The sequence below is a fragment of the Mauremys reevesii genome, linkage group 2 (assembly GCF_016161935.1).
Source record: "Mauremys reevesii isolate NIE-2019 linkage group 2, ASM1616193v1, whole genome shotgun sequence".
Classification (NCBI taxonomy): Eukaryota; Metazoa; Chordata; order Testudines; family Geoemydidae; genus Mauremys; species Mauremys reevesii.
Window position 1 is genome coordinate 150,575,623 of NC_052624.1, and position 27,577 is coordinate 150,603,199.

Genomic DNA, 27,577 nt, shown 5'->3' on the forward strand with positions numbered 1-27,577 from the left:
GTGTAACGACCTGTTTTCTTTTATACAAAGCCATTAGTCTGAGCGATCCCTTTTCAGAATACAAGTCAGGTACTGATCAGTTCTCTTGGAAGTAATTCAGTCGAATTACAGATACACAGGTCCATCTAATCCAACTGTGTCTAATACTTACAAGCTTCCGAGATAACCCTACACACAAAGGAAGTTTCTTCCTAACCCATGAAGGATAAGGGGTTATACCACTTATATTTTTATCTCTAGGAATTATTTTGGGGAACTTCTATGACCTGTGTCATACAGGAGGTCAGACTAGATTATCATAATGGTCCCTTCTAGCCTTGGAATCTATTAATCTTATTACATCCAACTGTAGATGTTCCTTGCCATATAAACATCTCTAACCTGTCTGAACTTTACTAAACTCATAACCTCAATACTACTATAGCAAGTAAAAGAACGAGTTTATAAACAGCAAGGGAGAACAAGAGCCTTGAACTGTACTGTAGCAGCTGAGAACTAAACACTTGTTGTATTCATCTAATACACCTCTACCCCGCTATAATGCGACCCGATATAACACGGGTTCGCGTATAGCATGGTAGCAGCGGGGCTTGCTGGCACTTTAAGGATCCGGGGCTCTGGCTGCTGTGGGGAGCCCCGGGCCCTTTAAATCATCACTGGAGCCCTGCCGCCGCTACCCCAATATAATGGGGTTTCAGCTATAACACGGCAGGGATTTTTGGCTCCCCACGATGGCGTTATAGTGGGGTAGAGGTATAACAAACATCCACTGATAGCTAGTTTTCAAGTAAATCCTTGGCTGGTGAAAGATAGTCAATAGGCAATAAGTTCCACAGGTTAAGTGGTTTGTGTAAAATTACCAATCACTTTTTATTGGGGTAGCACCTAGGAGCCCCTGTCATGGATCAGGGCCTGACAGTGCTAGGCACTGTACAAACGAACAAGACGACTGTCCTCGCCACAGAGAGTTTACAATCTCCTTTTTAGAATGCGTTTTTCAATTTAAAGGGCTGCCTCTGCCTCATCCCTTAGTGTTGCATTAGCAAAAAGGATACATAGCAGCACACAAACCATCTTTCCTGATCCCGTGTTATTTTACATCTTCCTATCCCGTCCCCTCTTATTAGCATCATCTCTTGGTTGAAGAGCCCTGCTCTTCTGTTTTCCAGGTTGAACTATTAGTTCTTGCTGGCCTTTCTGAGACCACAGTTTGTACCAGTACATGTTATAAACCAGGATATTGGACACGGGTTCTGGAATAAGTAAAACCAATTGGTAATGGTAAAACAAATACCATCTTCTTTTATTGTGGCTTTTTGGACTCCTCACGTAAGCGAGCATCACTAAATACTCATGCACGTTTAGCCCAGACTTTTCCCACATGGACACTGAGCATCAGCTATTTGCCTGAGTATCTGTGACATGATCCCAGTTGTCATGGAAACAAGTGGCAGTATTTCTATGCCAAAAACTTCACCACCAAATGGGGAAACCGACCCAAGCAATTAACAGTGTTAGATTTGTATTAGTTCAAGAAATCCTTTTATGTGTGCACTCACCTCGTCTAAATGGAAAAAGACATTTATTCTTTTTGCAAGAATCAAGCAAGAAGCAGAGACAGAAAATACTAACTATTGCTAAAAAATAATCGGGCTTTGGGTCAATAGAACTGACAACTAAAGAACTGGGAACAACTCAGTAAGGCCCCAGCTTACACTACTGGTGTGCAGGCAGCAACTCACATGTGGAAGGACTTGCAGAATCAAGGCCAAAGTAATTAGTCAAATGAAATGCAAAACTTGGATCTTGACCAACTGCGGTCATTAATTATCCCAAAGCACTTTTCTTAAGCAGCGTTAGCCATTGTGCCCTAGCCAACTGTCAACTCAGGTACCTACACTCCACCTACTTACACTCCCTTTCTTTTAGGGAACCAATTTATAGCTACTACAAGAGCTGTGCTCCCCTTTGTTAGTCTTGAAGATGAAATGGGTCTTAAGAGGGATTTAAATGTAGGGAGAAATGGAACAAAATTGGCAAACCAGATACAGTACCAGATCCTTAGCTGCTCTCCTGGATCTATGTTCAGAAATTGCTTCTTCCCAGCTGCTCGATCTGCTTGTGTGCAACATCTTCCAGAAATTGAGGCAACTAATTAAGTAAAGGGTGAAAAATCTACCCTGCTGAAGGTCTGACAATGAGACTAAATGTAGAGGATGGGGAAGAGTCAGCAATGTAGCAATGTTCTTTGGGAGGGGTGGGGGGGAGGGAATCAAACTGCTCTCGGTACTTCTGGGACCACGATCTGCTTCATGGTGAAGAGAACAGCACTCTTCCACTGTACTCCTTCTTGGCTGTGTGTGTTGGGAACCTGAGCCTAGAAGCATTTCTCCACTGACTTCTGCGTTGATGAGAGAGAAAAATGCAGCCCAACTCCATGGACATTAAACAGCTCAGTGTATGTGGGACCAGTGAAATGGGGGAGGAGGTGCTTGTTTAGCTCTGGGTTTGGGACAGACTGGGGAGGCTCATTCCCCTAATTTCAGCAAATTGGACTTCCAGCAAGAAAACAGTAAAGATGTAATCCCACAATCATGTTCTTGAGGTAATGTCACACCAGATACTAAAGTGCTTGCAAAAATAGAGCTCTAATTACTTTCAGGTAGTCCGATAATGATTATGGATTTCCTACTTGGTCCTCAAGCCCAGGCTCCAGCCTGAATGTCTACTCCGTAATTAAATAGCCCCTTAGCCCGAGTCAGCTGGCATGGGACAGCCATGGGTAGTGTAAACAAACCCTTACACACCTGCTCCCATTTCCTTCTGGTTCCAGATGGAGATTTGCCCCTGTAGCAGGGTGGACCCCTGCTCCTGCCCTGAAGGGGTTAAAAACAGCCCTGGGAAGGGGCTGTGGCTGGAGAAAGCAGCCTTTAGGCTGGGGCAAGAAGCCTGGGCTGATTGGGGAAAGTAGGCTCAGCTATGGCCATGCCCCAATCAGGTCCAGTTGGCCCCTATAAGAGGCTGTGAGCCAGAAGCCAAAGCGGTCGGTCTCGGTCTCTCTCTCAGGGGGAGATGGGCCTGGCTGCAGGGAGCTAGACGCAAGGTACCTGAGTGGAGCAGGGCTGGGGAAAGGCTGAGGAGCTGGGGAGCTCCAGCCTGGAAAGCCCCAGGCTGCGGCCCAGCATTGGGCTAATAGGTACTGGGGGTTGCAGAGCGCAGCCCAGGGGCAGGCCAAGGCAACAGGCCCAAACCCAACCTTGCCAGGGATGAGTGGCTGATACTGCAGTCTGCCCCAGGGCGTGGGGCTAGACAATGACTGGCAGTGGCAGTAGCCATATACTGAGGCAAGGTGGGGATAGAGGGTGGGGGTTCCCTCGGGAGACCCAGAGAGGAGGAAGGGGTTACTGCCAAAGGGCAGCACCCCATGTAAAAGGGCACCGGGTCCAGGGAGGGACAGGGGGGGCCTGAGGACAGGTGGATCACCAGCCTGCAGAGGGCGCTCCAGAGCTGAATCGAGCTAATTCCCAGAAGTCACCAGCAGGAGGCGCCGCAGGGGTGAGTCTGCCCATCTACAGCCCCGAAAACGTGACTTGATCAATACTATTCCATCAAACCCAGCTTCCTGCCTCTGGCTGTAGTCAATAACTGGGTGGTCCAGGAATGTCAAATTGCCACCCGATAATGCTACTCACTAGGTGTGCAGTGCTGCATGCTTTGGGACCTAGCAGAGGAATTCCATCCTGACCACAGCACTGTCTATGTCGTCAGTATTCCTGGAGAACCCATCACTTGGCGCAGTCAGGAAAGTAACTGAAATACCTTCCTCATGGATTGTATTTTCTAAATGGACAACCTACCTAGTTCTTAATTACTGAGGGACACTCTCCACTGATATATATTGCTTTCCACAACCAAATCTCTGTACAACTTTTCATGAGTGATGTACCGGAGTATTCGGATCCTAATATCTAAACTGTATTGTTAAATCTATTCACCTCAATTTGGGTTATTGCTGATTATGTACTCTATGCATCACGGGATTTTTAAAAACAAACTTTGTATTTGTGGATAATCTAAGCACTATATCCAGATGTACAGAGACTCTTTTTTCAACCTATGCATTATATAATTATTGTAACATTAGCTTTAATAAAAAATTTATATTTGAGTGCTAGGAATATAAAGCGTGATTACCCCTCTGACAGGGGGGCATGGATCAGCGTTCATGTCGCATTCCCCGTCAGTACCTGGCCCAAGCCGGGGAAGCGAATGATGCGACCAGCGGAACAAATGCCGTGATGAATCCTGGTCACATGCCATCTGAGGCATGTTGCGCATACACTAAGCCCACCCCTCTCTCACCACTAATGCATATAGCTATTTAGGATACTCAATTTCCTCTGTGTACGTGTATCTCCAGAGATCGATGCAACAATGACAAAGCACGCCAGATAGGTGTCGGTGCTGAACGGTGCTCTAGCAAAAAGAAGCAATCTGAAAAATGGGTCCCATAAGGACTCTTTACAATACGGTCTAGTAAATGTTTTTTTCAAACAAAGCTAAATATTAGGCCAGTGCTAAGATGACAGAATCTTTCAACCACTGTATGTTGTAATACACAATGCAATAAGGCTTTTGCAAAAGACTCTGAGCCCAGTACATTTACCCTCTTGGAATAAACCAACTCCAAATAGGATTTTTTTTTTGAGTGGGGGGAAGGGGGACACATCCATCCTCACAGCTAAACATCATGCTGTGCTGACTGAGTGAGTCACCAGGATATGTTGTTCTGAATGAATCACACTCGCTGACACCAATATCAAGTTTTTATCTGGCTGTTGCTGGGCTGAATGCAGACTGCACACATTTCTGATCAGATCCTACTGACTTGCTAAATTTGATTGTGTTTGACACAAAGGTAGCGGGGGGGACAGTAATACTCCAGTCAGCATGCGTTTTTATGATGTTACATACAGCTGCTCTCCGTTTATACGCATGTCCTAATTCCTGGATGCTCACTGAACTGGAACACATGGGAAATGCCTGTGTCAATAAATGTCTGACAATTCTCCCCTTTTACTTTATTTTTCAATAAATAACCTTACAGGCTTCATTAAGTGCCAGATTGGTGGGGATACCTGCGTGGGGAAACTTTAACTGCCTGTCAACTCAGTCTGGCTCTGTGGGGTGGATGGAGAGTTAGTTGTATGGTCTATATTTAATTGCTTCTTGTGTGACTTCACATGTCTGGCTTTTCTTCCAGCCGACTTGAGAATCAGTGATGACTACCTCAACCTCTGAGGGGCCAGATCCTGTAGCTTTCTTTTCATTGCATTTTAATTGTTCATCACTTCTAGGTCTCTCTCTTCAGCTTGCTGAAATTCAACCGTCTGAGCCCAGGAATGAAGCACCTTCAACAGCAGAGAAAAGTTTCTCCCTTGAGTAATGAGACAATATCTGTCACTTCTGTAGTGACATTCATCTCAAAGATTCCCACAATGCTTCGCCGATACCAGCAGTGGGCAATGCCACGTCTAGGTGTTAAACTGCTCTATAAGCACACACCAACGCTGTACAGTAGTGTGGGAAAGAAAGCCATTTTCCACTGAAAGGAAATAAGTGGGTGGAATGTAGGTGTATATATTGTGCTCTTCTATATATGACATTTAAAATGAAGCTACTTGTTTTTGTCTCCCTTTTGGATGTATTTCCCTTTAAATTAACATGCTTTAAACTGAGCTCTTGGCTGTCCCAGAATAGAAAAGGATGGGGAAGAGCTGGGTTCAGATTCCTGGGTGAAGTAGGTTCTACGTGTATAGGGCCCTTTGTTTTCCATTTTTATTTTATTTAATTTTTCCCAGAAATTTATCAGTGTTTATTACCAGAACAACAAAAACAGGTTAAAATCAGTGCAAAAAAAATATTTTTTCTGGGTAAATAATCGGGGGTTTATTTTGGTGGATGGAAAAACAGGAGAGAGGGGAGTATTCAGTAGATTAATGTTCTGAATTCCATCCATCAATGTGGTTTGCTGCAGAACTAAAACAGAACTCAAAACACAATGGCCCCTCTGAGTTTAAGAAAACAATACATCCTCTAATCCCCCAATAAAACTTTTCATCTGAAAAAACAGTTTGCTGTCGTAGACTTGTAAATATTTATAGAGTAATAGTTCTATTTAATAATTGGGCCACACCATTTGCAGCACATAAAAACAGGAGAAAAGGATGAAGTTGAGTGTGTTTTTTAAAACTTTCAAATACTTGCTTGTATTCTGAAATGCATTTGGATACAGATTTGTTGTTTTCTTCCCATTTTAGTGGGTCAAATCTTTAAACCATTATCTGCTAACAGCTTGAATGGGTACATGGCGGGCATGATATTCATCAGTACTTTCAGAGGCGCAGGCACTTCAGAGCTTGCATGCGTGTCTGTTTATTGTGTGTATCTTGTAGACTAACACAGAGTCTTAGTTCCACAGGCCTCTTTGCATATACACACAGACTAATGTATTACTGAAATACATACATCACACGCAATGTGTTGTATTTTCCTAATAAAAAGTTTTTTTATATATTAGAATGATACAAAAGTAGGGTGAAAATCAGAAAAGAATATTTTGTAAAACTCAGGCATTTTTCGGTAAAAATAGGTTTAAACTGAAAACGAAGGGGCTTGTATGTATAGCAGTGGTTTTCAACTTTTTTTCATTTGCGAACCCCTAAAAAATTTTGAACTGAGGTGCGGACCCCTTTGGAAATCTTAGGCAGTCTGCGGATCTGTGGACCACAGGTTGAAAACCACTCATTGTAGGGTCAATAAACAGAGCAAGAGGGTGATTTCTTCTTTCACCTTGACTGTTGTGGGTATAAAAAGCTTCATGAAACATGAAGGAAGGCTTTATTGGGACACTCTGCTGTGTCTGACCAAGAATCAGGTGGTTACACAATGAATGAATTCTGAACATTGTTCTGATTTTTACTGTACATGCAGTTTACCCAGTACTAGATCTCAGCTCCTAACATCCCATCTCTATATACATGCATAAACTCAGATTTTAAAAACGGCCATTCTCTCTCACTTCAGCTCATAATTTTATAAGCACAAAATTTCACACAAAGGTGGATTTGTGCTCCCCATATACTTTAGGAATTCTTGGGTAAAGTTTCAGGTGTGTGGTGGGGAGGGTGTGATGGGTTCCCCCGGGGGTGCCACCTGGAACTGGGATACCACTGACCCACCAGCCTGGCCTCCCACACACACTGTACTGCTGTGACAAGCTGCAGACACGCTCCCTGTCTTAGGGTATGGCTACACTTGAGAGTTGCAGCGCTGGTGGAGGCTTTCCAGCGCTGCAATTACTAACTGTCCACACCTGCAGGGCACATCCAGCGCTGCAACTCCCTGGCTGCAGCGCTGGCTGTACACCTGGGTCAGCTTGGGGTATAACCATTGCAGCGCTGGTGCTACAGCGCTGCTCGTAAAGTCTGGCCACACACCAGCGCTGTTATTGGCCTCCAGGGTATTAGGAGATATCCCAGAATACTTTTAACTAAATTACTCTCTTTGTTTTGTTATGCTGCCTCTCTTTGTTTTGTTGTGAACTTGGGGCTCTGGGAGCTGCTTATCTAAAACAAAACACAGCTCCTGTTTGCCGTGATCAATCTGTAACTGACTGAACAATCAAATGAGATAAACCCACTACCTTGCTGTGAATGAGGCAGACAGGGGGATGAGTTTGCTTGACGAGAGAAACAGCGGTGGCAGGGGTGAGAAAGGGAGTCCGTTGGAGCAGCTGCTTATCTGGTCTGCAGGCTGTTTGCAGTTAAGAGTAAATGAGGGGTCAGGAAAAATTTCTGATTTTGCAAGGCAGGGAGCTGATACACAGTGTCGGCTCCAAAAATCCACTCTCTCTCTCTCCCCCGGTCCCTGTCACACTGTACCCCACCCCCCTCTTTTGAAAAGCACGTTGCTGCCACTTGAATGCTGGGATAGCTGCCCATAATGCATCAATCCCAACAGCACTGCAAATGCTGCAAATGTGGCCACACACCAGCGCTGGTAGCTGTGAGTGTGGCCACACACCAGCGCTTTCCCTACACAGCTGTACGACCAGCGCTGCAACTCTCAAGTGTAGCCATACCCTTACACTTTCACCAGCATACACACTGGTAGGGACACACACAGCTGCAGTTACATGCAGGCTCTCTGACCAGCCACTGCATGTGAACCAACAATAGAGGGGCTACAGCCAAAATTACCACCAGCTTCCCAGCCTGGGACCCCAGAGGGGTACCGTCCTGCCCTGGTCCAAACCCCAATGAGTATGAATTTATTGTCCAGTTTGTCTCCCCCTCAATGCGGAGAGGAATACGCAACAGCCTTTGCTCCTTCAGCTACAATTTCACATCCATTTCACTCACACGCACCGGTTTAGATAAAGCAAAAACAAGTTTATTAACTACAAAACATAGATTTTAAGTGATTGTAAGGGATAGCAAACAGATCAAAGCAGATTACCTAGCAAATAAACAAAAATGCAAACTGAGCATATACTAGATAGATTGGACATGAATTAGCAGATTCTCACCCTTATTGATGGTACAGGCAGACTTCCAGATTCTTAAGGTACAAGCTGCATTAAGCTTTACAGCTTGGATTTCTCAGGTCTTCATACAACAGACAATGTCACTCCCTGCCTTATCTAGCTTTAGCCTATGGCGGGAACCCTTTGTTTTAAAACTTGGCTCTTAGACCGGTTTGTGGAAAAATACTGACATCCCAAGATGGAGTCCAGAGTCATGTGGCCTGATCACATGTCCTTGTATTGTCATAGCAGCCATTGCTTATAGGCTGTCTGGAGTGTTCCCAGGAAGGTTCACCCAGTGTGGGATAAGCTTCTCCTAAGGCCTATTGTTCTTTCTAATGGCCCATTACCATGAATAGGTCCTTCCCAGCCAGCTCCTTAGACTGGAAGCATCTTCCCCAGTGGGCATCGCCCAGGTGTGACTACATGTGAAATAGACACAGTCAATATTCAGAACTTCAGATACAAAAATGATACATGCATACAAATAGGATAATCATATTCAGCAAATCATACCTTTTCCAATGACACCTTACATACCCATCTTGCATAAAATACATCTTAATTATGCTATGTAATAATATCACTATGAAGAATATGGGGGTGCAGCATCACAGAAGGGATGGGGAGTCTTTTTGAGGAGTTCTAGGAAAGGACAAATCTGAAAGGATGATATATAATCAGCTGTGTTATGGGGAAACAGTCTTGTCCACATGAGTCAATAATGATATGTGCATCTGCATGTAAGGAATCACTGTTATAAGATTAAATTATTCTCTTGTTTCAAAAGATCCCTAAAAACCTTAAGAGTGGTCATTTCCAGGACAGAATACAGTTAAAACATGAAATTTAGCCAAACACCAGCTAAGCCAAACCACAGGGGAGATTTTTTTTAAATCTTGCTCTTACTATCTTATCAGTAACATGTGTGCAATAACCTCTGAGCTACCTGCTATCTTAAAGACCTTTGACTATTGTTTCCAGCGTGTCCAAAGCTTTGTCACTAACCCCCCACCCAAAACTCTACCGGTCATTGCAAATAACTTCCAGCAGCCACACAAGGAACAAACCCTGATACTTCTGCTCCTGAAGTTATTGTACGGCATCTTCCCGTCCAGTGCCCTCACCAAGGGGCAAGCCGTTCAATTCACACCAGAGCCACCAATGGTACAATGCCAGTCCCTTCACTGAAGTGGATCCCACTTAAAGCAACTGTCTCATTCTAGGCCTTCTTTCTTGTCTTTGCCCCGTAGGATCATCTAGCATCAGCCAACCATGTACTCCTCCAGATCATCTCACTCCACTGCCAGGCCTAGCGCTTGGTCTTCCATTAGGAACAGCCTTGTTCTCTCCCTGCCCTCCTTTGCCTTTTTTCCTTTCATGCAATTCACAAGAGATTAAGGAGAAGGAAGTGTGGAGCTTGGCCTCAAATCTCCAGACATAAGAGCTAGATAGGGCTGGAGAAGGTAAGCAAGGGGGTCGCGGGGGGGGGGAAATCAGATCTCTCCTAACCAAAAAGCTAAGGTGACCAGCTCAAGGCAGATGTCAAAGAGTGTTGAGGAACTACCCGCAGAGTCCAAAGTCAACAGTTCCAGTGCTGCAGAGGCTCCAAACAGCAGCAAAGTAGAATAGCAATGCTGACAGCATCCCTGCTTCCTACAAGTTTCTGAATAGCCATTTAAATCTGTTGCTGACTGGGGAAGTTATAAGCAGCAGGATGGCTCTGGATCCCTTTGCGGACCAAAAAAAAAAAAAAAGCCATAATTCAACATTCTATATGCTGTTCACGTCTGGAAAGCTCTTTTTGCCATAAAATACAGAAACTATCACCCTTTATTTTCCACGGGCAAATATTTTCCAAGTCCTAATATAAGAAAGCTCTCACTGATCTAGTTAAATTGCTAATAAGAACATTGTGCAAAACCTATTGATCTCGTGTTGTCAGTTTCAGGAAGTCATTGCTACCTTTACAGACCTACTCACTGATGTATAACTCATCTCTAAAGAGAAATCCATTGATCTTCACCATCTTTCATGCACTTCGGAAATTTTAATGTAGCTAAAGAAAAGTTGAAGAGAATATTACAAGTGAGGCAGCTGACAGAGTGATACGGACACTTATTACACTAGACTGGATCTTTGGGGCAAACGATAGCAAGCACTGAAGTTTCCACTCAAAATTCCAGTAACTGTGTCATGTTAAAGAATTAAGCAGCCAATCTTTTCCTTGCATCCCTAAACCAGGAGATGCAACTGGCGGGCAAATCACAGTGTATGTACATGGACTGGTTTCCTTGATCTCCTGTTATCACCTGCACTCACTGTGTCTAGCACCTTTCATCCAAGAAGCTCTACTCTCTTCCCAAAGCCAAGTTCATCCCTTATGCAAGTCCGTTAAGCCTTACAATATGCCTGAGGTAGGTATATGCTGTTTACAGACCAGGTAATTAATACGTAGATTTAAGAAGGGTACAGAGGGTGGCAGAGTAGGAAACAGAAATGCAGAGCTCTGGTTGCTAGTCTTCTGCTACCATGAAAGAACCTCCCCTCCATCTCAGCTTCATCTGTCTTGTCATAACCATATGCTTCAGAAATAGAACAAGGGACAGCATACTAAGGGTTTATTCTTGAAAGGGGCTGAGAACACTGCAGTCAACGGGAGTTGAGGGCATTCAGCACCTTGGCAAGCTGAACTGCCACAGTCTCCATCACAATGGGCTAGAATGGCCTGATTATACATAGGGAATAAACATAAGCTCTGCGACAGCAAGAGTTCAGCAGAACAGGTCAGTCATCTGCCTGGAGAACACAGCTGATCTGGTGCTGCAGGCTTAGAAAATGAAACACTGAGCCAGACAGAAAGAAATAAGTTGCCACTTATTAGCATGAAGGTAGCACTGGCAACATCCCCATCAAGAAGATTCTATGAACAAACCAGCGTGTCTGTCTCCCCCTCACTATCCCTATTTGAGATTTTCTACCAACAGAAAATACTGGATTCAGCATTTGAGTTCTTGCTGTGTCATGCCTGGCCTTTGTTATGTGGGAAAGCTCAGTGCAGTTTTATGTCTATAACAACGAACGGGTTAGCAGAAGTCAAGCACCTCGCTATGCATTTCACTCACACAAAATATTGTCACTGAAGGATTCTGGGACCAGATCCTTAAGTTACTGGATTCCGCCAGTGATCAAAGCCACTCCAGCATCGATATGAACCTGGAAAGAAGCAGGCAGTGAAGAGGAGCGTTTCATATATATTTTCAGCTTGCCAAGGTGCTGAATGCCCTCAACTCCCATTGACGGCGATGTACTCAGCACCTTGCAAGAACAAATCCTTCTTGGTACGTAGCAACTGACGGAACCAGGATCAGTTAGTGACACTTTCCCCAGCTCGAGGCCAGATTAGCAGTGGTAAAAGTTGCTACCATCTAATGGCCAACCATCATGAACTATATTAGAGTGGTCTCAGACCAATTCCTAGTTGCAGAATGTCATCACAATAAACAGCACCATTGTAAAAGACTAACTGGCACCTCTGTTGGCAGTTTCAGAGAAGCCAAGTATTAAGTGAGCAATCGAGACCAAAATGACCTCTCCGGTCAGGGCTGAGACACGGCTGCTGCCGTCTATCTTGAAAGTAAACTGGGCCTGTCAGTCTCTTACAGAGATCAAATAAACCAGCATTTTTCATCAGTTCTAAATCCCTTTAAGAATTTTAAAAGGGAAGACACAGGGACAATCCGAATAAGGAGAAGTAACCCTAGTCCTTCAGGGCTTTTGACTGTATCAAAAAAAGCACCAATTTTGCGATGTATCGAGTTGTGGTATCACCAGATCCTTTAGATGCAATCGTAGCTCTCTAATTCAGACTTGTGAGCCTTTAGTGATCTATATAAAAGTCAGGGGCGCCTCAATGAACAATCTGGGGGTTCAGAATTGCTTAAGTGTTCGAGTGTGGGTCTCAGGTTACATTTTTCCTCCCCTACCCTCACAGCCAGTCTCAGCTTCTCTATTCTGTTCGCCATATGCCCCCACCTGTCCAACTGAGGGGGTGTATATGCACCCAAGCAGAGAGAGCACAATGCAAAAGCTGAGCTAAAGGAATTTTATCCTTCTTTTGCTTTAGTGTTACAACATGTGGCACCAACATAGCTCCTGATACTTTCAAATCACTTCACATTCATTAGTGAAGATTCTCAAAACCCTCGTGAGGCAGACACGTACTATACCCATTATACAGGTGGATACCAGAGGCACAAAGAAGTCAAGTTAGAGTTGGCTCGCTACATGCTACTCTGATGGGTGTTTTATAAAGCATATAGATAGCTAAACAACAAGGTCAATGATGAAGAATTCAACACTTAAACCTCACTTAAACACCAAAAGTCACCACACTCCCACCAAGAATAGAACCCAGGAATCCTGACCAGGAGCGGCAGAAGTTTCCTAAAAGTGGGAGGAGACACCAGTGCCTGAACCATGGCCCTGCCCCTTCTTCCAGAGGTCACGCCCCCTTCCTCCTGAGGTCCCCCACTCCCTCACCCTTACAGCCAGTAAAATGTGGCCTAGGCCCTCCCATTTTTAAAAGTGATGGTGCCATGACCCCCTGCCTCCTCCCGTTCTGGTGCTCCTCCATCCACTATGCATTTCTCCCTGTTTCCTGCATTTAATTTTTAACACCTCCTCCTCTATCCCTTTAGAAATAAAGGATATTGGTTTGTGCATGCTCAGTAGAAGTATCTGAACACTGCAATGGAAAATTTCATCTGTATGACCCACTGTGCAAGTATGCCTCGCAGCAGAGCTGCTAAAAGGGGAGAGGGATAGCTCAGTGGTTTGAGCATTGGCCTGCTAAACCCAGGGTTGTAAGTTCAATCCTTCAGGGGGCCATTTAGGGATCTGGGGCAAAAATTAGTCTGGGGATTGATCCTGCTTTGAGCCGGGGGTTGGACTAGATGATCTCCTGAGGTCCCTTCCAACCCTGATATTCTATGAAATGTGCTTCTACCATTCAGTCCCGCAGCTGCCACTATAGTTAAAAGGGGATGGTATTTTTCCACCAAGATGTAGGATGTGAACCACAAAGAAAGCTGTAAATCATGAATCAGTAAGATGTGCAGCCCTAAAGACTATGCCTCTAAATGGCACAGTCTTGCCCTCCTCCCTTCTCACACATTCTAGCTGAATGTATTACTGGCCCCTGAGACTCTTGAAAAATCCCTGGATCTCATGTACAACAGAAAAAAAATGTTAGATTTGTTTGGTGCACTTATGTAAAATTACAGTTGAAGAAAAATGTGATTCAACAGGATGCTTGTAAAACAGGCACTAGGCTTTGATCTCACTCACATTAAAGTCTTTCCTCACTTCAACTAAGAAGACATCCACATCCAATTTTATAGCAAATAAAAGAATGAGTTTATAAACAGCAAGGGAGAACAAGAGCCTTGAACTGTACTGTAGGGGCTGAGAACTTTCATCGTATTCATCTAATAACAAATACCCACTGACAGTTATTTTTTAATCAAATCCTTTGTTGGTAAAGATGGTCAACAGGATTGAGCTCCTATTTATCCATACAGCAGGTACAGCAAAATTAACATCAGTGTAAATTTCCCTAATTGTTGCATTTCACTATGATCTGGAGGGAATCAAAAGGATCCTATCCCCTATCTTTGAGACCCAGAATCTAAAGTCTTACAAAATCTAATACACAGGGAAATGTTTTCACAGAATGTGTTTTCATTTCAGTGAAAACTTTCACATTTAAACATTCCCTTGTACCAACGGAAAGAGAAACATAACAGCTAGTGTGTTATGCCAGCGAACCAGGAGCAGAAAGTGAAACTAACTCTTGTTTCCATTATCAACGCAGACTGAAGTGTAAAACACCATGTAGGTAGGGAAAAAATGCTGAAATGCTACATTTTAATAATGTACAACTTTAACTTAAAAAAATTAGCAAAAAGAGAAAAGGTTTAAGAATCATACGGGGCTTCTATTCTTTTCAAAGCTAATTTTTTTCTGTGAAACAGAGCAAACTCTGATGAATTATTATTATTACTGGCAAGGCTACAAATATAACAGAAAATGGGTAACATAGTCTCTTCCATATAACCATGCTCAAACATGATACGCAGGGTTCAACAAAAAGACCTGCACATATATTACAGCATCCACACAAGCTACACTCAGTTGCTATTATTTCTATTGCGATCATGCGTCAAGTGTACCAGGCGCTTTCCAAAACAATGAGGAAGACAACCCTGCTCTTAATCAGCTTTACCAGGTCAGACCCCACGGGGTCTTTCAGGGAGCTTACTGCACAGGTCTGCTGCACAGGTCTGCTCACAGGGACCTCATTGCATAAGCAAGGCCTTGGAAAATACATTAGAGATAATCTTGCCAAGCACCCAATTTAGGTAATCACATTCTGACAACTTCATTCTCTCCCTGTTAAGTTTCAAAATATTATTTGCTTCCCATCCTAAATTGCTGTGTATTGTTGCACAGCTGCCACCTTTAACATCAGAGGTGGCTGCAGTAATTCTTTGTCTTTCGCATTTTGTTTGCTGGTTTGGGTTATTTTGGGATGAGCGATGCCTCATAATTCCCAGACTTCTATTGGGAGGATTGCATCTCAAGGTATCCACTCACATATAACTGGAGGAGCGCTTTTGGAAAACTCATGGTATGAAAAAACAGCTTTGTTAGCTGTAGATAACAAGAGAGATTACACTATAACAGCCCTTTGACCTTCTTAAAGAAGAACATATCCCATAGCTAAGACAAACTCAGTTTGTTTGGCTGACAGAGAATGTTTTCATCTCAGTTAAGCAATACGAATGTCTCCAAGCTTCCAAGGAAGCATTCCAACTCCTACGAAAGTATTGCAGGATAAGTGAGCTTGGCAGAATTCTTTAATGATTTCAGTGGAGAATCAGTTTATTTTAAGCCTTTTTCTATTTTTACTGATTTACATTTTTACAGTTGTGCAAAATTATGGGGTTTAAGGCTTTTGTATTTTTACCTATTGAAATTTTCACAGTTTGGGAAAATTGTGGGGGAGTCAGGCAATAGCTGGGGGAAATCAGACACTTATTTAACAAGAATACATACTTAGATTCATTAAAGCTTTGTAACAGTTAAATCACAAACAGTCATCACATGTCAATAAATACACAGTAAAGATCCTTAAATCAAACTGTAATAAGTTCTCAAGCAGCATTCTTACTTGGCCTAGCTGTACATTTTGATAAAGATTGATTACAATATTTTTCAAATCAGTTTGTGTGTATGTTGAAATTGATGTTTATCAACATTTACCAATAAAAAACTAATCCTTCCAAACCTTTGTATGAGAGTTCTATAAATTCCCTTGCTGCAAAATAAATTGCAACGGAAACAAATGCAATTACCTAGCTGATGAGGGGTTAATCCTCTTTTGTTTAATATAGAAAATGAAAATGTTATTACCACTGAACAAATGGAAGTCAGTAATTTTTGAGAGGATACAACTTCATATAAGCTAGTAGGTAGTCAGCACCTTGGACCTAAATCAAGGCAAGTTTTTAGCAACCCCATTCAATAAAGGGTCATTTTCTCCTTTAAGTTTCAGCTCTATAATTATGCAAGAATGGTACAGGTAATTAGAACCAAAGATATATATTAAAACTCATGTGAGGTATCAGAGGAACATTGCTGCAATTGTAGAAATGCAAGCTGTCAAAAGAAGAAAGGATTTTACATACTCCTCTATGTTTACTTAAACATAGAAATGTCATAATTTAAGCTTCTTTATTTTAAGTAGTTCAAACATTCCACTGCAGTGTAGGAAGGACAAGCTCAGTAACACTGCCATAAGGAACAGGAGCCAAAAGGAAACTGACCTCTAGGCTGAGCAAGATGCAAAAATTAACCTAATAACATGAGAAAGTAAAGAGTAAATACAATTTTTCAGTTCTCATTTTCAATGTCCCTAACACGATTAATTGCAAGGACAAAGATGTACTTTTAAATATGATTTTTATCTTGATAGCACAACCCTTTTCAGAGTTACTTTACAAGACAACTTGATGGTGAGTTTTCCCCCTTAAAACATCTAGATGTGTTCTTGTTTGAGAAATAACAAAAACAGTGTATTACAATTCTTAGCACTTTAAATGTTCTCATTAGGTTGCTGAAATCATAAATTCTGTGTAATCCAACAGACCATACCTTTTTTTCCTCAGGGGTGGCATATTATAGCTACATTGTGAGCTCCTCCACCCAGGGACTTTGTTGTTTTGGGTAGATCTGTAAAATGCTGTGTACACTTGGGGCAGTATATAAAGAATATAATATCCACATTACTATAATAATCAGACCTCCTGGAACAGAAACCAGTTGCACTCCAAAAAAGGACCAATATGCCTATCAGGAAAAGTAGATATGTCTATAAATGTATAGAAAAAAGAACCACAGATAGGTCTTGTTTACTCAGGACTTACTTTCAAAGCTCTCAAAGCCCAGCTCTGGGTTACAAATAAATGGTAAGTTCTCTTGGTACTGAGATGTGTGCTGTAACAGATTATAGACACCATACAGCCTAGTGCACTCCTGCTTCTTGTTTTGAGAGATTTTGTCTGCCTGCCAGGTACACATGGCTCCTAGCACCTTTTAAAAAGGTGACAAATAAGCCTACGGCTCTGGTGGGAGACCAGAACCAAAAAGCTTCTGTTTATACCAAAACACATGTAGCCCACACAGCTCTTGCAAGGGGATGGAACTGCCATCAGGCCAACCATCCGCTGTAACCCCAATTCCTCAGGGAGGGCTGGAAATATCTTTGTTCCGGTTCATGCTGATTATCCCATCAACAGTGCAACCCACGCGCATCCTACACCCCAGCCTCGCACGGCCCCCGAAGCCGATGAAGCATACATCACTACATTGCACCCCTAATTCCTTATACCTCCCCAACCTTTGCACCCCTCTCTGTAAGACCCATCCCCTGCGTAGCTCATTACACTCTTCTGCAGCCCACTCGTGAGCAGCGTCTCCTTTGCACCCCAACTGCAGCTCCCCCGACCATCTTCCGCACCCCACCGCCGCTGCATCCCCCCACCCCGGCCCCTTTGCAAGCACCAGCCCAAAGCACTGGGTGCCTTGCCTCTGTGCAGCTCTAGCCCCGCCCCGTTACCTTCTCCTCGGGTTCCTGGGCCCCGTCGGGCTCCCGGCCGAGCCTCTGCCTCAGCTCACTCATCTTGGCCCGAGGCCGCGGCGCCTTGCGCTCCGCTGTCCGCACCCGCAGATGCTCCCGGTGCAACAGCTCCGAGCGCTGCAGCGCGAGACCAGGCGGCAGCAGCGCGAGCGCCCCCGGGCTTCCATGGGGAGGGGGGCCGGAAAAGGGGGGGGAGAGGGGTCGAGCCAATAGCAGCCGCAGGAGCGGAAAGGTGGGCGTGGCCACCCATCTTTCTCCGCCAGCCTCATTCTCAATGTGGAAGCCCTCTCTCGCGTGCGCCCCGCCCATGTGTACCCGGATGTGGGCAGCTCTCCTGCCGAGGCCGCCATGATTGGTGTACGTAGTGCATGGTGGCGTACATGGTGCAGTAACCCATGGGATGCCCACACCAGACGAGACCAATGGAGCCATGGGAAGGGTGGGTGGGGCAGGCAGGCGGTGGTGCGGTGCAGAGCTGCTGGAATAGGGGTGTTGCAGCACCCACTTGGCTTGAAGTGGTTTCCATCACGTAACAGGGTTTACAATTTGCTTCTCATGCTCCCCGGTATACAAATTGTTCCAGTGCCGCTGCACTTCCCCCAGTCACTAATTCCATGCAGAACAGACAGGGGGCTGGGGTTACAGGTGCATCCTAGCCTGCATAAACTACATGGCACTGAGTGTATGTGCTCAGGCAGGGCTGGACCCTGCAGAGAAACACAAAGGCCAGTGTTTGGGGTGTGAGGACAAAGAGAGTCCCAGGTCAGAAGGGACCAGTGTGATCATCAAGTCTGGCTTCCTGTATAGCACATGCCAGAAACCTTCTCCACAATAATTCCTACAGCAGATCTTTCAGAAAAACATCCAACCTTGATTTAAAAATTGTCAGTGATGGAGACTCCACCACTACCCTTGGTAAATGTTTCCAATGGTTAATTGCGCTCACTGTTTAAAATGTACACCTTATTTCCAGTCTGAATTTGTCTAGCTTCAACTTCCAGCCATTGGATCTTGTTAGACATTTCTCTACTAGAACTAAGAACCCATTATCAAATATTTGTTCCCCATGTAAGGACGTATAGATTGCAATCAAGTCACTCCTTTATTGTTAAATAGATTGGGCTCTGAGTCAAACACTATAAGGCATGTTTTCTAATCCTGTAATCATTCTCATGGCTTTTCTCTGAATGCTTTCCAGTTTTTCAACATCCTTCTTGAACCGTGGACACCAGAACTGGACACAGTATTCCAGCAATGGTTGCACCAGTGCCGAATAGAGGTAAAATAACCTGAGTTGTTCAGCAGCCAATGAACAACAGATTGGTGGGGAATGAGGACTCTGGAGTTTTAGAACTTGGAAAATGTTAAAGGTTTTGCAATTTCAAAGACAAGTGGCAGGTGATGGTACATTGGAGCTGTTGCTGATACTGACATTGTAATGCAGTTACTAACCTGTGTATCAAGGGTCTCTACTGGTGAGGCTAGGTTGTATGTTACAGGCCTTTAACTGGTTGCAAGTAAGGAACAATGTTTAACTCAGGGGGGCTTATGCTTTTGTAGGAAGTGGCTCTGAGCTCAGTGATATTTTGAGTGACCACAGAGTGCAGCATCATGAAAACCAGAAAGTTCCTGGGAGGCTACAAATTGATTACATCACCACAAAAACCACCACAATCAATGCAAGTTGGCAAACTCAACAGCCTGACCAATCCATCCCATCTAGCAGCCCAGAACTGCCATGGGGCCTTCTGCTCATCACAACTCCGCACTGCCACAAAACCTTCAGGACTCCAGCATTCCACCCTGCATTCCAGCTCTAACATACCAGCCTGCTAGTGCAAACCCTGCTTTCCCATTCATTTCCGCCAAACCACCTGGGGTCCCAAGCTTCCACTTATCAGCCCCTATGCAAAGAGGGGTGCATGGGTGCACAACTGCCCCGGAACCATCGGGGCCCCAACATTCCATTCGGCAGCCCCCCCACATTTGCAGCAGACCCTACAGTCCCGATGTTCCACCCAGCAGCACCCCCTGCTCCATTCCTTTCAGCGGCTCCAAGGCCTACAGGCTCCTAAATGTTCCACCCAGAAGCGACCCCCCAAATGCCATGGGAAATTCAAGGCCCCCACATTCCACCCAGCTACTGCTGTGGAACATTTGGGGCCCCAACATTCCATCTAGCCCCTCCCATGGAAGTTTATGGGGCCCCAACATTCCATCCAACAATTGCCACGGAATCTTCGGGGCCCCCGCATTCCATCGAGCAGCCCCCACCCTCTTCTCAACTCCCCCCGACCACTGGGGCCCCAAGGCCCTATTAGACAGAGGGAGCCGGGTCCGCATGAGGCAGCAGAAGAGAAGCTGGGAGGAGCTGACGGCACTATGGCGGGCGCCAATGCTGAGAAGAACGGCGATTGGCAGGTACGTATGGACAACGAGAGCCATGTGTTGATTGGTCGTCGTACAGTAAATGGTGGGCGTGGCTCCTATTGTTACGCGTTAGGTGATAGGCAAGCTGAGGGCAATGTTATCTACCTAGTGACTGGCCGAGCACAGTCATGTGGGCGGGATTTCTGACGCTTCCACAATTAGCGGGTGTGCTCACAAAGGGGCGGGTCTACCGGTATTACGGGGATGCTAATTGGTGAGCAAGCGGCTTGTAGGCGCGGCTTCCGGCGCCGACCTGTGCATGATTGGTGTAGCGCGACGTGTGGGCGGGGCCAGGCCAGAGGCGTTATAAGAGCCGCCGTTTGGCGCGCAGTGGAGTCAGTTGAGAGGGTCTCTTTGCGCGGGGCAGCGCGGCGCTGGGTTTCGTGGCCTCTCCCCCGCTGACAGGATGTTCGAGGCGCGGCTGGTGCAGGGCTCGGTGCTGAAGCGGGTGCTGGAGGCGCTCAAGGACCTGATCACCGAGGCCTGCTGGGACCTGGGCTCGGGCGGCATCAGCCTGCAGAGCATGGACTCCTCGCACGTCTCGCTGGTGCAGCTCACGCTGCGCTCCGAGGGCTTCGACACCTACCGCTGCGACCGCAACATCGCCATGGGGGTCAACCTGGCCAGGTAGCGGGGCCGCGGGGAGGAGGCTCCGTTCCCTCAGCCACGGGGGCCGGGGGGGGGGGGGTGACTGGCTGGCGCGCGAGAGCGAAGTTCTCCGGGAGGGGGGCGGGAGAGGGTGTCTAGCGCGCGCTGGCCTCTGGCGGAGCTGACGTCATTTCGGCGCCAGTCGCACAATGCCCCGGCGCGCTGGCGGGAAAGCTGCACGTGGGGGAGGGGCCTGGGGGCCCGAGGGGCCTGGCCTGGCCAGGGCGCGCTGGAGCGAAGGCGTCCGCCCGGATCCCGTCACCACGTTGCGCCCTGTATTGGCCCGGGGCGTCAGGGTCGGGAGGCAAGTTGAGCAGCACCCAGAGCTGTCCCTCGGCCCTGTGAGTGTCTCAGTCACTGTCGCAGGCGCTGATGTTGACGTTTATACGCTGGAGTCAGCGGCATGAAATTGACGTGTGAAGCAGCCCCCCAGATTGCTTGCAAATATCACTTCGGTGCAGTATAACTGACCTAGTAATCAATGCTCTTGTTTTTTCTAGTATGTCCAAAATACTGAAGTGTGCTGGCAATGAAGACATAATCACCCTCAGAGCAGAGGACAATGCAGATACACTGGCACTAGTATTTGAGGCACCAAGTAAATATCTTGATTCCAAATTATTTTAATATTAAGATGCAAATTATTCTTTAATTCAGTTATGAAGCAGAATTGGGAGTGAAATGTTGTAATTCTGCATTTCAGAACAGCTAATCAGTGCCTTGGCTTGCTTTGCTGTTCCAGAAAGACATGCATATCTTTGAACCATCAGTCACTATTTAACTTTTTTAAGCTTTATACTTTGAGTAGACTTCAGTGGATATTTATGTAAAGAATAACTGTGGCATTGGGGATAGTTGCAAAGTTGACACCAAGAAAAAACTTAAAGTATTTTGTGAATTTTTTTAATCAAATTAAGATTATGCTGAGGAAATGTTATGGGACAGAACTTAACCACCCTAGCTTTAATAATGTGTTAGAACAGTTCTGGTCAAATATATCTTCTCTGATTGTTTTTAGATCAGGAGAAGGTCTCTGATTATGAAATGAAACTAATGGATTTAGATGTGGAACAACTTGGAATTCCTGTAAGTAATTTTGTCTCCACTACTGACCTAAATTAGATTATTGGGTTTTACAAATAAGCCAATAACTTGAATGTTTAGCTATCATAAAATGTTTTGTAACTAGCTTCCTGGTAGGAAATGTAATAAACCTAAACTTTATTTCAAGGCAGACTGTTTCCCAACAAAGCTCTCATTAAATTTCAGCAGAAGTCTTAGACTTGTTTCTGTGAGTGGTATATTTGGCTTAAATCTGCAGTATGACACACACCAGCTAATAAGTGACAGAGTACAAAAGTTTGTTCAGGTACTGTTAGAAACTATATCTGTTGTCGCTTCCTCCGTATCAATCGAAACGCCCAATGACTGGTGAAGTTAATTAATGTAAAAAGGGTAAAAGAAAAAATCCTAGGGTGATCACAGACAATAAGCAGGTAAGTCTAACGTCGGCAAATTAAATTAGTTGAAAAAAAAAAAAGAAAATAAAAAGACACATAGAAAAAAAAAAAAAAAAGCAAAATAGTTTCACACATGGTTTGTAAAAAAAGGGAAATCTCTATTCTATTATTCTAGAGAGAAACAAACACAAAAAACACAAGGGGGGGGGGGGGGATCCGTGACATAGTGTACTTAGATTTCCAGAAAGCCTTTGACAAGGTCCTCACTACGTAAATTAAATTAAGCTGTCATGGGATAAAAAAGGTCCTTTCATGGATTGAGATTGAGTTAAGGACAGGGGAGGAACACAAAGAAATAATAAAAAAAATTCTCAGAGAGAGAGGGTAACTAGTGGTGTGTTCCCAAAGGGTCAGTCTAGGACCAATCCTATTCAATTTATTCATAAATGATCTGCAAACAGGATTAGGAAATCATAAAAAGGGGGATAGAGAATAAGACTGAGAATATATTATTGCCCGATATTCTACTAGAAAAGAAAGAAGAAAGAAAAAAAAACTAAAATGGGGGGGGGTAGAGAAGGTCCCATATGAGGAAAGATTAAAGAGGCTAGGACTTTTCAGTTTTGAAAAAGAAGAGAAGGGGGGGATGATAGAGGTATATAAAATCATGAGTGATGTTGAGAAAGTGGATAAGAAATTATAGGCAGCAGGTTTAAAACAAATAAAAGGAAGTTCTTCTTCTCCATAAATAAATATTAGCCAGGATGGGTAAGAATGGTGTCCCCTAGCCTCTGTTGTCAGAGGATGGAGATGGATGGCAGGAGAGAGATCATTTGATCATTGCATGTCCTCTCACAGGAACAAGAATACAGCTGTGTAGTGAAAATGCCTTCTGGTGAATTTGCACGGATCTGCAGAGATCTCAGCCATATTGGAGATGCTGTTGTCATCTCTTGTGCAAAAGATGGTGTAAAATTTTCTGCTAATGGAGAGCTGGGAAATGGAAACATCAAGCTGTCACAGACCAGTAATGTGGATAAAGAGGAAGAAGCTGTAAGTTTGATGGTGTTCTGCAAATTTTCCAAAATATTGGGACTTGAGTCACTAGTGTTGGGGCAGGTGCAACTTTCTGAAACATTTGTGGAATATATTGGCTCAAAAGTCCAGTCTACCTGGCTCAGTTTAGAAAACTGACAAGCTACAAAATTTGGGGTCTTTCCTGTCTCCTAATACAGGGCTGAGTAATACATGGATATCAGGAAAATGGGAGGTGGGTGAGGAAAACATTACTAGTGTTTCAGCTGGCATCTGCTCTGTTGGGGTAGACAGTTGCTGTCAGTGGGGCTGCAATGAATAGTTAAGTGCCCAGAAGTTCCTCCTTGTGCTGTGCTACATTTATGGGCTATTAGGACATGAAATCTCTGTTCAAGAACAAGAGTGCAAAAATGACAAATACTTAATGGGGCTCTGATTGTCCTTGCTTTTAAGAGAGCATTGTAGTCTTAATTCATGATTGTTCTTGATTTCTTCCTGTTAGGTTACAATAGAGATGAATGAGCCAGTCCAGCTCACTTTTGCTTTGAGGTACTTGAATTTTTTTACCAAAGCCACACCACTGTCACCTACAGTTACACTTAGTATGTCTGCAGATGTTCCATTAGGTAAGTAATGCTGCTTTCAGTTCTTCAAAACAAGGTTGTATAGTTACACTACTTCTAAGCTGCATTGTAAAGTCTCAATACAGGCATAAATGGCACTTTGTTGGAAGTGATCTGAGGAACTGACTTGCTTTTTTCTCCCTCAGTTGTGGAGTACAAGATTGCGGATATGGGACACTTAAAATATTATCTTGCCCCAAAGATTGAGGATCAGCAGGATGGTTCTTAAAATGCAGAGAAGAGCCTCTGAGTCTTGGGAGATGAAAACTGCTTTTCTGAGGATGAAGAAAGTGTCCAGTCGGAAGCCTCAAATAATGCTGTTCATGTTTGTAGATATTTTCTGTAAATATTTTTCAACTTACTTTGTTTTGTACCTACTTTGAAAAAACATTTGTATCTTTGCTGTTCTAGACCATGTGTCTAGTTACATTCTTTTTTTAGATGCTGTTTTTAGAACAAGCTTTTACTCCCTTTGGAAGTTGCTAGTGGTAAAGGGTGCACTATGAAACAGTAAGTTACAATAAAAGAATCTTGGTAGGGCTCTTTGTGAAACCTCAGTGGAGTGAGGTTACTAATGGCTTCCTAAATGACTAATGTAAACATAATTCAGCTTTTACAATGTCTTTTTCAGAAGGGGAACTGTAAAATAATTGAAATGTGAAAATGGTAATAAAATTTTTGAATAATGTTCTTTATCCTACATAACTATGAATACACTTAACAGTCTGAAAGTACTGCCAACATCTATTTTGGTTTAAAATAAAAAATGTAGACTGCAGGAGGCACTTACACATTATATGTAATAAAATACCCGCAGCTTTCCAACTTTTTATGACTGGAGCTTTTTGGTTGGCAATTACATGACTAACACCAAACTATAAATACTGTTGTCTAGCTAATTTCACTTTGCAGTTGAAACTAAACATTCCTCCTTTGGCTGTAAGTGGAAGATAAGTGACATAAGTGGATGTGACCAATGTCACTTTCACAACTTGTATGTGGAATCTTCTTATTTTTGCACCAGGTTGTTGATGTAAAAGGGAGGTCTGAGTACAGTGATCTCATTCACACACATTGCAGTATAACCACAGATGTGGAAGCAGTTTGTGTAAACTAAGGCAACTTTGCATAGCTATGATCATATTGATTTAAGACAGTTTACATCAATTTTGATTAAGTTGATTCCTTAAAGTTTACATGAGTGGCAGTAAAGTAATTAAACATGCTATTAAACTAAGATGAGAGGGGTAGCTGTGTTAGTCTGGATCTGTAAAAGCAGCAGAGAGTCCTGTGGCACCTTATAGATTAACAGACATTTTGGAGCATGAGCTTTCGTGGAATGGGTATGCATCTAATGAAGTGGGTGGAGCTCATGCTCCAAAACATTTGTTAGTCTATAAGGTGCCACAGGACTCTTTGCTGCTATTTAAACTAGTGCACTTTTAATTTCCAGACTTGTCCATGTTCAGAAACTTGAAATTTTCTAGTTGCAGCTCTGTTTAATTATCTAAACGTTCATGAAATAGTGGTGTTAGAACCAATGACAAGTTCAAAAAGAGTTTAGTGGAAACTTGTATACAAAACAAACACAGCCTAGCAATTTAATTTTACTACGGATTTCAAAATGTCCCTTAACAAAAGGATTGCAGTAATGCCATTTTGAGTTAGACATTAGCATACAAGTAACTTCCCATTCTCCTTCAGCTTGTTACAAAGATGTATTATTGGTGTGTAGTGCTTTTTTTTAAAATTTACAATAAACTGGATTAACCTATTTCAGACACCATTTAAATTAAAAGTATTACTCAAATTCTCAGTAGGTCTAGTGTATTACTAGCTACGTACCCTGTATTGACAGAGAACTGTCAGGAGGAATTAATTCCCTTACTGTGACCAACCATTTTCCCAGCTGCAAGAGAGTATTAGGTTAGCGCAGGCATTATTCACTCTAATTTAAGGTTTCACATGCCAGTAATACATTTTAACATTTTTACAAGGTCTCTATAAATCTATATAACTAAAGTATTGTATGTAAAGTAAATAAGGTTTTTTAAAATGTTTAAGAAGCTTCATTTAAAATGCAGAGCCACCAGGACCTGGGCAGTGTGAGTTCTACTGAAAATCAGCTCCTTTGGCATGCGTAGGCCCCTGGGTTAGCACTTTACAATGTAAAGTGCTTTGGGAGCTAGGATGCTAAAGAGTTAAGCATTATTGTGAGTTAAACTACCCCACAGGCCCATCCCTAGAGAAATTTGGCAAGAACTTTTAATGGGTATGGAGGGGGTCATATATTCATGAACATTCGAACAGGTGTTTTTTGGTCTGTTAGCCACTGTTCTAAATATAATTCAGTTACCATGATATGCTCAAAGCATGCTTGTGTACAGTAGTCAAACTTAGCTGGAAGCTGTGTGAAACCTCCAAACATCTTCAGTTGTGTTAGTTACAAAATGACTGAACTAGCTACCTCTTGAAAGAATGATGTAGCAGGAGAGAGTCACAAGGTGGCAGCAGTAGGCTAAAATCAACACTACTGTACTTTGCTACCTCAAACTCAGGGGCGGCTCCAGGCCCCAGCACGCCAAGCGCATCCTTAGGGCAGCATGCTGCGGGGGGTGCTCTGCCGGGAGGGCGGAAGGCGGCTCTGGTGGACCTCCTGCAGGTGTGCCTGCAGAAGGTCTGCTGGTCCCACGGCTTCGGTGGAGCATCTGCAGGCATGCCTGCGGGAGGTCTACCGGAGCTGCGGGACCAGCGGACCCTCCGCTGGCACGTCTGCAGGAGGTCCACCAGAGCCACGGGACAGGCGACCGACAGAGCGCCCCCCGCGGCGTGCCGCCGTGCTTGGGGCGGCAAAATTGCTAGAGCTGCCCCTGCTCAAACTACAACTGGTTTGAGGATATTTCTGCAGAAATTCCCATGCAGAGCTGCTGTCAGTCCATATCCCTGTAGGAACATAAGAGAGGACTTTTCAAGACCTGTAAACCTGTTTCTTTAATTGATTAAATTCCTCTCTAAGCATTGAGAGTACTTCCTGTGCTCAACCAAACAGCCTGGCAGAGGGGGACGACAGTTCCATGTCACACAGGGTCTGATAATCTTACTAGTTGGTCACCAACTTGCATATTCTGCCACCCACAGGGGTTCGCAACAAATTTTTTTTGGTGGTCTCAGAGTGTGGCCACCAACTCTGACATTTTCCTGTAATAACTAGGAGAAAGAAATATGCACATACACACATCCAAATCGTAATTTATGTAGGGGGGGGGGGGTTGGTTGGTTGGGGTTTTTTTGGTTGTTTTTGGCAGACTCCATAATAAAAGTAATGCTGTGAAAAGAGATACTTGCATGTTTGTTAATATCACTTTTCTCAGTAAGCCCCAGGACAAAATAAGGCCTGGATGAGGGGGCAGCAGGGGCGATCGGGGATGGGGAAGGCAGTGGGAACCTGAGATGATAGTTGGGGTGAGCCCCACTGCCATGCAGCCAGAGCCAGGGGTCAGCACCCAGGGCCAGTACATGCCACTGTGTGGCTAGAGCCCAGAGTTGGGGACTGGGCCTGCATGGCCATGGGTCAGTGCCTGCTGCCATGCAG

At 44.2% G+C, this 27,577-nt stretch overlaps 2 protein-coding genes across 2 annotated transcripts in view; one reads left to right on the top strand and one right to left on the bottom strand.

The window, feature by feature from the left end:
- Positions 1–18,113, bottom strand: part of CDS2 (CDP-diacylglycerol synthase 2) — a 46,746-nt gene extending 28,633 nt beyond the window's left edge. The window contains exon 1 of the mRNA XM_039524713.1: positions 17,769–18,113. Within this exon, the coding sequence (XP_039380647.1) occupies positions 17,769–18,098 (330 nt within the window). The 5' untranslated portion in view covers positions 18,099–18,113. The remainder of the gene's footprint in view (positions 1–17,768) is intronic.
- Positions 18,114–20,540: 2,427 nt separating this feature from the next.
- On the top strand, positions 20,541–24,983 carry PCNA (proliferating cell nuclear antigen). The gene is made up of 6 exons (XM_039528119.1): positions 20,541–20,846; positions 21,368–21,465; positions 21,886–21,953; positions 23,186–23,380; positions 23,865–23,988; positions 24,132–24,983. The coding sequence occupies exons 1-6, from the start codon at positions 20,626–20,628 to the stop codon at positions 24,212–24,214; spliced, it is 789 nt and encodes a 262-aa protein (XP_039384053.1). The 5' UTR covers positions 20,541–20,625; the 3' UTR covers positions 24,215–24,983.
- Positions 24,984–27,577: the final 2,594 nt, after the last annotated feature.

What these genes read in the sequence shown, in the direction of transcription:
- PCNA (XM_039528119.1), top strand. Translation starts at nt 20,626, where the DNA reads ATGTTCGAGGCGCGGCTGGTGCAGGGCTCGGTGCTGAAGCGGGTGCTG. An exon ending in ACTAGTATTTGAGGCACCAA is followed by an intron (nt 21,466 to 21,885) that starts GTAAATATCTTG and finishes GATTGTTTTTAG; the next exon opens with ATCAGGAGAAGGTCTCTGAT. An exon ending in TGGAACAACTTGGAATTCCT is followed by an intron (nt 21,954 to 23,185) that starts GTAAGTAATTTT and finishes GTCCTCTCACAG; the next exon opens with GAACAAGAATACAGCTGTGT.